We start from the raw sequence: 14,262 nt of genomic DNA, 5'->3' as shown, positions 1-14,262 counted from the left end.
AAATGGGGAAGACTGGATAATCTTTTCCTTGTACATGCTGAATTTCTCAACACTTTAATTGGAATGCAGTGCATTTCAGCTATTCAAAGCATTAGAATCTTACAATGCATTCCGCTGAAAAGGTGAATAAAAAAAAGGCTCCAGACTTTGTAATTCTGTGATGGATTGCAGCAAAATAGCAGTATAAATAAGACTGCATTTAATTCAAAGGTCACTGCGGTACTCTATGATACCAATAAATCTACAAAGCTGGGTTTATAGCACAATCTGTGAACTATGTTGAGCTTTAGAGTTAATGCCACCGAGATCTTCATATAAATACAGGCAGCTATTAAACTGGCAATCTAACCCTCACACAGCACAGCACAGACAGTAATTGTGAAAGAAAGACAAAGCCATAGTTTTCAAGGAGCAGGAAAGATCACTAAATTGTCACAACTGAGCCCAAGCGGAGAGCATCTGTCTATTGTGTATGTGATAGGCTGTGCTGTAGCTCCGGGCCTGACGGTGAGACTGACAGAAATTTGTCAGAGTGAGAGCAGGAGAAGAGGCTGAGATGTTATCGCTCACATAATCTCCTGATTGATTCATCACACCACCAGCCCGAGACTCTGTTCAATCCCGAAAACTGCCAGTCATTCCACTGCAACGCTTTCAATGGGAGCATAACAGAAATGTCTCAGTGAATATACAGAAGACAAAAACATTCTGTGCTGTGTGAGGAAAAACCATGTCACACCATCTTATACAGGCTTTTGAAATGTAGCATCTGGTTTGCTGATGGAACAAGGTGGTCTAACAGATCAATCTCCAGCCGTATTCTAGACCATATAAAGAGCTAAAAATGGCTCATTTCAACTGAGCGATGTGGTTCAGTACAGTACCATACTAATTTATTTTAGTTTCCAGTGTCAGAAATAGGCATGGGACAATAACCGGTTTCAAAAAGCTTGGAAAAGTCACGGTTTTAAAACCCCTAAATTTTTTGTGGTAAGACTTTAAAATAATGGTCCAGTGAAGCTTTTACATCAAACTGCATTAATGCATTTACGAACAAACAATTAGTAATACATTTATTATGGTATCTATTCATCTTTGTTAATGTTAAAGTTATTTAAGTTAAATAGTGTTAGTTCACATTACCTCAGAGTGCATTAACTAATGTTAACAAGCCCAACATTGGATTTTATTAAGGCATTTAATGTTAAACGATGATTAATAAATGCTTTACGAGATTATTCATACTTAATGTTAGTAAATACATTAACTTACATTAACTATGGACTATTCTAATTTCCTTCATTCATTCATTCTTTCTCCTTTGGCTTAGTCCCTTATTTATCAATTGTCACCACAGCAGAATGAACCACCCATTCTATTTTTTTATTTATTTATTCTAAAGTATTACCCTTTTCTGCTATACCATTCCTAAAGTATATAGTTGTTGTTTTGTTTTGATGTGTTGTCAAAGACTTTATTTTTAGGGCAACAGTATCTCCACTAGCAAAGGGAACATGACCATACACCACAAAACTACTGGTCAGCCCCTTATTCAGCAAACATCCAACATGCTATGGATCTGAACAATGTAGTGGCTTAATTTATATTCAAAAAAAGAAAGATACCCAAAGATGCCTTTTCAAGTTAGAGATTTATTTATAATTATTTAGCCTGACACGTGTACTACTTTAAATGTTTCTTAAAATAAAATATATTGTGTTCAATGGGGAAAAAGATGTTGTTTTTTTTACACAGACATTTAAAAAGAACATATGTCAGAGCAGTAATCACAATACCGTGATACTTTGAAACCATGATATTTTTATCCAAGGTTATCATACCTTCAATCTTATACCAGCTCATGCCTAGTCAGAAGTACCAAAATAGTGAACTGTACTATACCCCTTTTTTAAGACCCTTTCGCATGGGTACTAAAAGGGAGGAACTAGACTCACTGGAGAATTCTATTGGTTTACAGAGAATCATTACTTGCACGTTCAATAACAACAACAACACGGGAAGTGCCATTTTTTCAATAAACAGCCAAAACACAACACTATAAATCAATGAAACGCAGCAATGATCCATGCTCAAACAAAGCTTGTCATCTTCTTGTGACAAAGAGCCACATGCAAAGAAGCAAGACCAAGATCTGGTGTATGTCCTCCATTGTTGTTTACAGGACCATTGTTAACTCAAAATGAAGCATAATTGACTAGCTTGGAGCAGCTTTAGTATGTGACTAACTACATTCAGACAAAAACCAAAAAAATCTTCGAAGCAAAACCACATTAGGCTAATGGACGATAGCCAGTTTCTCAATTATGCCATTATTGCTTCCTGAATAACAGCCAATTGATCTTGCACAAGCTTTGTGAAAACATCAGTTGTTATTATGAAACACGGGTGCCAAGCTATGACACCCAGAGCATTTTATACAAAGAAAAACTCTAGCTCTAGTGAAATAGAGAAAATTAAGATTAGAAACATTCTACATTTTAAGCTCAGTGTGACCGAGAACAATTCATTGAGAAACATATCAGCTATCATCTGATATAAGATTTTGTTTCACCATGTAATCTGGTTGTCCTATGAGAGCATAGGATAAATGTAGACAATCTCAATGGTCAATTGATTGATCAATGCTGCTGGAATTGCTCACCAATTCAGCTCTGACAGAATCTGTGTCAACGTACAGCGCCTCAACGTTTAAGAGAATTTATTCTATAAGGCCACTGAGTGGTGAGCTCAGCAAACCTCTCACTATAGAAGAAAGAATCAAAAGCCTAGACTAACCTTTGCTGAGGGGCATGTTTTGTTGTATGTTTTCTAAAACTTCACACAAAGTGCCACTATAACTGGTGGAATAAAAATGGTCTAATCACCCACAGCCAGATCATCCACAGGATTGCAATAACGAAAAGAATAAGCATTCTAGACTTTACAGAAAACTGAGAAAACTGCCAATAAGTTGTGACTCATGAGAGAGAGGAGACCAAGCAGAGGTGGTGACAGAGTAACACTTTCTCACCTGCTATCCAAATTATCAGGACATGAGAGCAACATTTGAATTCAATTTAAACAATGAAATTAAATAATTAAATAATTCAGAATAATTGTTCAGTGACGAATCCTAAAATGTTGATCGAATTTGATTTGATATGTTCTATTGTGAAGATTACAAATGCTTTGTCAATACATTTGCAACATTTAACATGCCAGTAGAGCAAGATTAAACTGAATTAAATTGAGAGAGCAAGAGAATTGTTTTTCTCATTTCTCCCCAAACTTGTGTCATCAGGGGGCCGTTCTTCGCACCTCGCTTAAACGATCTAAGATGATTTGGCCTTTTAATCTTGATAACTGATCTCTGGCTGATTTGGTTCTTCAAACAAGTTCGCGAATCAGATTAAAATGTCTGGATGAACTGATCTGAGATCACTGCGTGTGTTGGACTGATCTATTGATCCTTGAAATCATGATCAGCAATGCAAGGATTGGCTGACGGCAAAGCAGCGAAATTACATCTTCTGATTAATATTCAATTATCCAGGTGAGCACTATCACATAAATATTTGCAGTAAACGCTTTGTTGAATATGATGCGCAAAAATTTTCCAGCTTTGTTGTGGGATGCAGGCTGTACACTTTCATGTGTCAAGAGTATTTAGCAATTTATTTAGTTTTACAGTTAGAGCAGATTAATCGGCGTAATAACTGGCTGTTTAAATGAATCCTGCATCAAAAAAGCATTTTGATATTGGTGAAGGTGTCTGAAACATTTCAAATCATCGGTATATAAAGCTGTCTAAACATGTGAATGACTGAATAAATTATTATTCCTTCCTCGCATTTGTATCTAAAAAGTCCTTCAGGTGTTCTCTTTGAACCCCTTGGGGAGAGAACACCCCGGTGACAGTTTTTGTCATTTTATTTCGCATTGGAGATTGCATGAGTTTTATTTACATAAGCCTATATATATATATATATATATATATATATATATATATATATATATATATATATATATATATATATATATATATATATATATATATATATATATATATATATATATATATATATATATATATACAGTTTTTGTCATTTTATTTCGCATTGGAGATTGCATGAGTTTTATTTACATAAGCCTATATATATATATATATATATATATATATATATATATATATATATATATATATATATATATATATATATATATATATATACATATATAGTTACTACTGTAAGAAAATATCAGCATTTACATACTTTCAGTATTACCTTTGCTTGAAAAGACCCGATCTAATCCTGTTTATAAGAAATAGGCCTGCTCCCCATTAGGTTTGACTACCAGAACTGTTGCTATGACAACTCCTCTGAGATGAGTTTTAAAGAATGAAACTATCCTGGATCGTGTCAAATCGTCAATAACCAAATCCAGCTAACGGAGTAATACATGTACGAAGAACGGACTCCTGACATGTGAAATACACATACATAAAAAGTAGTGATGTGAGTGGGACAGTTCTTTGGAAAGAACAACAACATAACATCAAGTTCTCTTGTCACGGTTTGGTCCGCATGTGTATTACAGTTCATGGTTTTTTTTTTAAATTAATTTATATTTTAAGATAGGGTTGTGAACCTACACAAATCTCACGGCTCGGTTCAGATTATCATGCCATCAATTTGGTTCACTACAATATCTTGATGCATCACGGTGCATTTACGATGCTTTCTATAAACAATTTGATATTTTACTTAGCAACACAATAATTCTTGTATAAAAATTTATAAATACATTTATATTTATATATTATTTGTTTTTATACAATTTTGTTCTTGTTCTGCTCTAATAAAGATGTCAGATATATTTACTGTACCTTTAATTTTACCTGCTCAAAGAAAACACTCTTTTTGAACGTATCAAACAAAACTCAAGTACATGCACAGAACAACATTAGCATTTATAGCAAATAAACAAATGTAAATATCATCCCGCTTGCTCTTTAAGCATTGTCTAGCGAGTTCTTAAATGCCTATGATTGATCACGCGCTTAACAGAAAGGGCTGTGATTAGCTCTAATGATCTGTTCAGAAAACAGTGACACAGACACTGATGTTAAACAGCTGCGGCAAACAGCTGATCCATTATAGACGCGGTGGAGAAAACTCAGACAAGTTCTTGTCTGGATCCACAAATATCGTTATTGTTGTAACAGCCGAGAGAGGAGATAAAACGTTACCTCACGAACACGACAGCAAGTCAAAGCGGCCACAGAGAGTGAAAGTTTACAGCTTTCATTTTCTCCTAGCTGAGTTCCGATGTCCTTCCCTGTCAGTGAAAGACCGTCCAACAAACTCACAAGCAGTGATGTGTGCACAGTTATCTGTTTTTAAGTAGTTGGAGCATTTTAATTACTTGCCGTCTCCTCCCTAGCCATAGTAAGCTACCGCCTTATAACACATATGTGATAAATGACCTCAGTACATAATAACCGGTTATGATTATTACTGAACTGATATTGAATTGTTCATGTTTGCATTGAAGAAACAATTCTTTAGACACCCCTATTTTAAGCAATTGAATTGGAAGCAAGTATTTGGAGTATCTGACTGGAATGCGTATCACCAGGCATGGATTTAACCATTTGCCTAATTGCTGTATCAGAATTTCACATAAGCTATGTCATTACTAAGATTAAGCTGCCTCGTTCTTTCAGTGATTTGATTATTTGGCCGTGAGAATAATGTAATATAATAATAGTGTAAATAATGTAAACTGTAGATTATAAGGCTATGTATTTTATGCTGATGTATTTTATTTACGTATTAAGAGTTTTTTTTTTTTTTGTTTTTTTCAACAATGTAAACCGAATTAAACCGAAAACCATGATACAAAAAGAATCAACAATTCTATGAACCGTCTCACCTCTTAAAAAAACTAAATATATTGAATATATATAAAAACTGAATGTATACTGAAGAAGCAATCTTGACACAATGTTAATATTGTAAAGGGAAATTTCTTGAAAGCTTTCAAATTTCCTTGAAAGCTAAAAGTCAAAGGGATAACAGAGAGAAAAGTGTTTGACTCAGGCTAGAAGAGCAGAGAGGAGGTCTAGTAAGCCACGGGGGAGAAAGAACAGAAGGATTGAGAGACAGAGAGGAGAGGATTAACCCTCAAAACAGCATCTACAAAAGACATCCATCAGTGCAAACTCTTCTCAAAACCTCCCTGTGCTTACAGCGCACAAATTCACCCGTTCTTAACCTCTTATCGCTCCTCTCAGCAGTCACAGAGACGAGCCTGTGACACTGCCATAAAGACTCATCACGCTGCTGCTGCTGACTGACAGAGGCTGAACGCAGAACAGTTTTAAGGTGTAGATTTTAGGCGAGAGGACTTTAAATCAATACGAGATGACTGAGGTTTAAGATTGATGGTTTAAAGGGACAGTAAAAAAAATCATGCTGTTCTGAATATGCACAGTCAAAAATATCTTTGGTTTATTACCTTTATAGTGCCTTGTACATTTTGATTTGATCCCTTTGATATTGTTAAACTCTCCCTGGGGTCACTAAACTTGATCTCTTATTATAACTTACATTTGAGGATGTAATAAAACTTACATTACTTATTACATTACATTAAAAATAATAATAATAATCTAAAAAATAAATAAACAAATATCTTAAAGGGACATTTCACCCAAAAACGAAATTCTGCCATCATTTATTCCCCCTCTTCCACTTGTTTCACATCAGTCTTTTTCTTCTGTTGAACACAAAAGAGGATCATTTTCAGTATGCTGCAACAGAAAATGACTTCCATATAGTTTTCTGTGCTTTAAATTACTATAGATCTGTATGGCGACTAGTTTTTCGATATGAATGACAACAGAAAAAAGCAATTCACAAATAAACAATTAAGCGTAAACAAAAGTTTAGTATTTTAAGGTGTACTATTCCTTTAAATCTGCTCCACCTGCTCCACTTTCACTCAGAAAACCAAAGTAAACAGTGCAGTTAACACTACACAATGGCAAGTCATGCTTCAAACTTCTGAATGGATTATGATCTTGAAAAGTACTGGGAAAAAAGCTTCCTTTATAATCACTAAAAAGCTGCCAGTCATCTTAGTTCACTAAAGTCTTTAAAAAGATCTTCTATATTAAGACTGTAGCAACAGTATATACAGTGCTGCTTAATTTGTGTCTTATTTACATAATATAATAATATAACTAAAGTGTGTTTGTTATAATGAGATGATTTGTGAGCAAGCAGAAAATGCTTTGTTCCATGTGTTTGAAGGCAAGAACTGAGCATTTTAAATCTGTAGCGATTTTAAGGAGAAAACCTTTAGCAGTTCTGACTGATGAATTTGCATATGGATTGGTGTCTTTATGAATATTAAAAACCCCAGACACACATGCAAGCAATCTTACACACTTGAATTTCAACACAGGGGGTCTTTAATATATTCTTCTGATCTACTCAAAATAGATTATTCTGTAGAGAGTTAATATTAACTAAATCTAAATCTATAAATAAACTGTTCATTTGGGGAATCAGCCATTCCTCAACATTCCCATGTTGCCTAGTTTAAGCTATAATGTACTAAAATAAATCACAAATAAACATTCAAACAAACACATAAACAGTTAACAATATAGTTAAAACTAGTTCTGGGTGATAAAACGGTTTCAGTATTTATTGATTGAACACCATTGTCAATTATTATAAAAAAAAAAGTCGGGTATAAACTGCTATAGTTCATTAGAATGTGGCTGGCTGAGCGTGCGCCTTAGAAGAAATACCAATAAGCTTAGAGGCCATGTATGTTTGTCATTTCCAATGGAGCACACCACATGCACGTCGCTCCCTATGCGCTTGCATTTTCTAGGCACATCTACTGTAGTTGAAAACATCTCAACTTTTCTCTGTAACACTTGTGTTTATTTTATTATAAGCCATAGCAGACAAGATCATTTATGTTTTGTTTTTAATTATTAAGACTATTTGCCTTAGTAAAGTCAGTAAATTAAAATAAAGTGGTTAAATAAAAAAAAGAAATTATACTGGACTTTTTATCTAAATGGATTGTTAAAAAAATTCAATGATTATTGATAATAAATTATATGAATCATTATATCATGATAATTTTTTTGCTGTATCACCCTGCCCTAGTTCAAACTAAAACTGATTATTGAAAAAAACAACTATTAAGGTAGTGCTGTCGCCTCACAGCATGAAGGTCACTGGTTTGAGCCTCGGCTGGGTCATTTGGCATTTCTGTGTTGCATGTTCTCCCGGTGTTTGCGTGGGATTCCTCCGGGTTCTCTGGTTTGCCACACAAGTCTAAAGACATGCGCTTTAGGTGAATTGGGTAAGCTAAATTGTCCGTAGTGTATTTGTGTATGTCCTGGTCCTCCAGGTTGGGGGTTAAGCGTTGGGTTAACGACCCACCTCATGACAATTACATGTTACGAAATACAAACATGGTGCGGCTAAGTATCAACTTCGATATAAACAGCCCTGGGTGTAAGTTAAAAAATAAAATCTAAACAAAACAAAGTGCAGAAAACAGAAAACAAAAAACAAAGCAAAGCAAACCACAAACCAAACCTAAAAATTTAAATAAAACAAAACAACCACAAACCAAAAACCACAAACCCCAACAAACCATACCAAACCACAAACCAAATTAAAACCTCTCTGATAAACTAAAAGTCTATTACAAAATATTTCTATTCTGTTATCCACAAAACACCTCCTGCTATGCCTTGGATGATGCTCGGATTATGTGCCACCTATAAGATCAGTCTCTCAGAAAAAAGTAAAATTCATCATTAAAAAAAGAAAAAGAAATAATTCAGACAGAACTGTCTCATCACTACTGTACATCCGTTTACCCCTGTCACTCTGCAATATAACAGAATAAAACCCTCAGCTGTTCTTAAACAGTGTAGAGCACAGTCCTCTGCCAATCAAACTACAAAAAAGTCAAAACAAAGCAAAAGACAAACCAAAAACCAAACCAAAGCACAAAACTGAAACAAAACAAAGCAAAGCAAAACAAACCCTCTAAGAACCTCTCAAAGTCTAATGCAAAATATTTCTATTCTGTTATCCACAAAACACCTCCTGCTATGCCTTGGATGATGCTCGGATTATGTGCCACCTATAAGATCAGTCTCTCAGAAAAAAAGTCAAATTCCTTATAAAAAATTATTCAAACAGAACAAAAACAAAACAAAACTAAATGAAACTAACAAAAACGAAACGAAAACAAAACAGAAACAAAATTAAACAAAACCGAAAAACAAAACAAAACAACCTCTCAAAGTCTAATGCAAAATATCCTGCTATGCCTTGGACGATGCTCGGATGATGGGCCATCTATAAGAACAGTCTCTCCAAAAAAAAAAGAAAAAAAAAGAAGTTAAATTTACATTGAAAAAAGAAATCATTCAGACAGAACTGTCTCATCGCTGCTATATACAGTATGCGTTGACCCCTGTCACTCTGCAATATAACAGAACGAAGCCCTCAGCTGTTCTAAAACAGTTTAGAGCGCAGGCCTCTGCCAATCAATAGTAATAATAACGGGTGAAAAAATGTCACCATGTCACACTATGGCCTAAAAGCTGCCCAGAATAATTTCCCTAATGAATAGCTCAGAGGAGACAGAGCCTGAGGCCTGGTAGAGCTGAATAAATCCACATTCCGCTCATCCAGTCCTGCTGTAATAATTTACACCTGACAAGTCCAGTACTCCGCTTGAGCTGCACTTCAGGTATTGGAGAAACTGGATCTTCATCACTAAATGCATTTCTGGACAGAGAGTCATGGTAACATTCAAATATTCATACATGCAGGCAAAATATTGGTCTATGCAAGCCATCCCCATGTCAACACTCATTAATCAAAACACTGTAAAAATGCTGGGTTCCACACAATTCCTTCATGTTGTCCCAACACAAACTAAGTTAACTTAATATAAAACAATTAAGTTGTCCCAAAAAAAACTACAAAATTGTGTTGATTCAGCACATTTTTAGCAAATGGTTTGAACAATAGCAAAATATTTTTGGCTTGTATAAGATTACTAGATTGGCAGTGGAAGAAAGATTTAGATTTTTAGTAAACATGAGGCGACACAACAGACAACACAAAAAGTGCTCTGTATGATTGTCAACATTTGATGTTGTGTGTTCAAATCTATCCTACAAGAATGGGTGTTGTTTCATAGTCTTAGGACAACTTTGATGAAAGGTTATGATCCACTTCAAATGTTTAAATCCACTGACAGACAAACCATAGAGTTTAGTAACTGAATAAACAATTAAAATATGGGCACATCTACAATGTCATTATTATCATCAAACTATTGGGGTCTGTTAGATTTTATGTTCTGAGAGATATCCACTTATTTAGGTACACCTTTCTGTACTTCGTTGGACTCCCCTTTTGCCTTCAGAACTGCCTTAATCATTCATGGCATACATTCAACAAGGTACTGGAAATATTCATCAGAGACTTTGGCCCATATTGACATGATAGCATCATACAGTTGCTGCAGATTTGTCGGTTGCACATCCATGATGTGAATCTCCCGTTCCACCACATCCCAAAGGTGCTCTATTGGATTGAGCTCTGGTGACTGTGGAGCGCATTTGAGTACAGTGAACTCATTGTCATGTTTAAGAAACCAGTCTGAGATGATTCGCGCTTTATGACATGGTGCGTTATCCTGCTGGAAGCATCCATCAGAATATGGGTACACTGTGGTCATACAGGGACGGACATAGTCAGCAACAATACTCAGGAAGGCTGTGGTGTTGACACAATGCTAAATTGGTACTAATGGGCCCAAAATGTGCCAAGAAAATATCCACCACACCATTACACCACCACCAGCTGCCTGAATCGTTGATACAAGGCAAGATAGATCCATGCTTTCATGTTGTTGACGCCAAATTCTGACCCTACTATCCGCATTACCCAGCAGAAATCTAAACTCATCAGACCAGGCAACGTTTTTCCAATTCACTATTGTCCAATTTTGGTGAGCCTGTGCAAACTGTAGCCTCAGTTTTTTGTAGTCCTCTGCTGCTGTAGTCCATCCACCTTAAGGTTGGACATGTTGTGCATTCAGAGATGCTCTTCTGCATACTTCAGTTGTAACGAGTGGTTACTTACTGTTGCCTTTCTATTGGCTGAAACCAGTCTAGCCATTCTCCTCTGACCTCTGGCATCAACAAGGCATTTGCGTCCACAGAACTGCCGCTTACTGGATATTTTCTCTTTTTTGGGCCATTCTCTGTAAACTCTAGAGATTGTTGTGCGTGAAAATCCCAGTAGATCAGCAGTTTCTGAAATACTCAGACCAACCCGTCTGGCACCAACATCCATGCCACGTTCAAAGTCACTGTTCTTCCCCATTCTGATGCTCGGTTTGAACTGCAGCAGATCGTGTCTTGACCATGTCTACATGCCTAAATGCATTGAGTTGCTGCCATGTGATTGGCTGATCAGAAATTTTCATTAAGGAGAACTTGGACAGGTGTACCTAATAAAGTGGCCGGTGAGTGTATAAATATATAGTCATACTGCACAGCCCTAGAGTCTAATAGTATTCAAGGGTACAGAATTGAAATAATCCCCCAAAAATAGTCTTCATTATATAAATAATTCATTAACAATTTCAATTTCTTGTAGATTAATGCATTAAAATCTCTTGAAATGCTCAAAGACCCAGGCCTTAAAACACAAATGTGAAATTCAGTTGTGATGCTTAATGTTTTGTATTAAAAAACTTATTCTTTTTAGAATTATTGGGTGAATATAACATGTTCAAAAGAGCAGCATTTTTTAAATAGATTTATTTCTTTTAAAATTATATAAAAGTCATTGCTGTCTAGTCTTATCAATTTAATAACGCATCTTTTCAGAAAAATTACAAACTAACTTCAATTAAAAAAAAAACACCTTAATGGTAGTATATTTAAAGTAGTTTTCATACATTTGCAAAAGAATAGCATCTGTGATATGCATGAAGTTACTAAAATATCTTCGAATAAGGCCAAGTTTGTTTAAAACAGTATTATAGCCACAAGATATTAGTGATGATAAGCAATAGAAAATGTTTCTCTGTATTTTTAAATCTCTTTAAAATTATATTTAATTTCACAACCCTATTAGTTGACGTTAAGTTACATAAGCACAAAATAAAAACAAGCAATTTAAATTATTATATAACTTTATATAATTATAAGTTATTTAATGATTTAAATAACATATCATATGATAAGTCATAAGTCACTGAATGAGCACACTTTATTAAAAATAGCTGTATTAAAACCAGGCCAGTCTGTTACAACCCTTAAATGACCATAAACAACTGCTGATTACACATCAAACAATGTGAAACCTGATTAGAAATGCTCCAAGAATAAAGCCCTGTTCATTTTCACTGTACGTGTCTGAATGTAACCTTGGTTTGATCTTAAAATAAAGACCAATCGAGTGCAAATGATGTTTTGCGATCATCAAAAGATTTCCTGAAGATACACTTGTATTTAACTCATGATATCTCCTAATCCATCAATGCAAGTTGAAGGTAAAGTTACAAAAAAAAAAATGTAAAACAAAAAGACATAAGCTCTTAACTCCCTCCAAACATTTGCATCAGAGCTGATTTAATCAACATTGTTACGAGTGAGCTTGCCTGCTAGATCATTCCAATACCTGCAGCGCACCGAAGCTATGTTGAGACTTGTCAAAAACACAGGAATTTGTTCTAAACAAATGTTGCAATGCATTACACATATCCAACATATGGCGGACTACTTTTATAAAATAAAACTTACATAATAACACAGATAAACAACACTAACCGTCTTGTAAAAAACGCACAAGCTAAAACACAAAACCATCATCATATCATTAAAGAACTTAAAATACTAAATATTTGCAGGAACAAGTTCATTAAGAAATAACAATAAAAAATGGGTAAGAGCACCTCATTTATTTAGATCTGAGGACAAATTTCATGCAAAAAAACATAGCCTCAAGCGTAGCTCTGCACCAAGCCAAGCCTCCTGGAGTTCTTCCGATCACATTTGCATTGGAAATATGAAATATAGCTTGAGGTGGCCATACTCCACCCCGAAGCACAGAAATGCGCTTTGTTTTATAGATGATCTCATATCTCATATGGCAGTACATAAAGTAATGTTTTCAAGTGAGACACTTCACCTGGATGGACTTTTATATTGACTGTATGTGACACTAGCTCTCTTAAGCAGCCTGTTAGAAACTCTCTATCTGTCTTGGAAGAGCTTGTAAATAATGAATGATTACCATTATACAATACCCTTGTGATTAATGTCAGCACTATAACGAAGAGCCACGTACCTGCGGTGCCACAACTTAGAAAACTCCAAAACTGCATGATGGATTTCTGTGAGCCTCTTTCCTCACCGCTCCTTACCTGTGCTAATGACGTAACGCTACAAAATACCTGCAAGGGTTTCTGATGCCTGCACATAAACATGCCTGCTGAAGCCCCACCCACCACTGATGGCTGCTGTGATTGGTCAACATCTATAAAAAGCCGGTGAAGAGGGAACACTCAATAGTGACTCACTTCCGCTAATCCGTTTTATGGAACACTGTATTGCAATCAGGTTCAGCATCATTAGTTTGTTATATCACAAGGTTTTTACATGTCGTTTAGCTTTCACTGGGAAAATAATACTCAGTTTTCCTATGCATTGATTTAACTGGGATATTATTCAGCCAATTTTTTTTTTATTTAAGAGAAAATCCATATAAATGTCAACCTAGGGCTGGGCGATATTGCAAAAAAAAAATTATCACAATATCACATTTCATTTCATTCGATATCGATAATTATTGAATACTTTTAACAATCCATTTAGGAATATTAGGATTTTATTTAACCACTTTATTTTAATTTACCAACATTACTAATAGTTAATAGTTTTAATCAATAGTTTTAATTTTTAAACAAAAAAAAATATATATATATATATATATATATATATATATATATTTGATCTCTTTATATTAATAAAAAAACAATAAAAAAATAAAAGTGTTAAAGAGACTCTTAAACATGATAAATAAAATGTTAAAGTGTGTGCAATGGTAAAGCATAAACAGTCAAAGCAACCTTTAAGGTAGATCAACATCTGTAAGGTATGAATAATAATGATACAGTAAACCT

At 34.8% G+C, this 14,262-nt stretch overlaps 1 protein-coding gene across 2 annotated transcripts in view; it reads right to left on the bottom strand.

Annotated features, from left to right (window-relative positions):
* ptk2ab (protein tyrosine kinase 2ab) overlaps nucleotides 1-14,262 on the bottom strand; it is a 119,718-nt gene that overhangs the window by 101,299 nt on the left and 4,157 nt on the right. Inside the window, exon 1 of one of the 2 annotated variants that reach the window (XM_056475850.1) lies at nucleotides 13,428-13,511. The exons of the other annotated variant lie outside the window; for it this stretch is intronic. Coding sequence (XP_056331825.1) covers nucleotides 13,428-13,464 — 37 coding nt within the window. The 5' untranslated portion in view covers nucleotides 13,465-13,511. Of the gene's footprint in view, nucleotides 1-13,427; nucleotides 13,512-14,262 lie in introns of those variants that run through there. 2 annotated transcript variants of the gene reach the window in all.

The sequence above is a fragment of the Danio aesculapii genome, chromosome 16 (assembly GCF_903798145.1).
Source record: "Danio aesculapii chromosome 16, fDanAes4.1, whole genome shotgun sequence".
NCBI lineage: Eukaryota > Metazoa > Chordata > Actinopteri > Cypriniformes > Danionidae > Danio > Danio aesculapii.
Note: the sequence above shows the minus strand (reverse complement) of the source record. Positions and strands in the feature narration are given on the sequence as shown.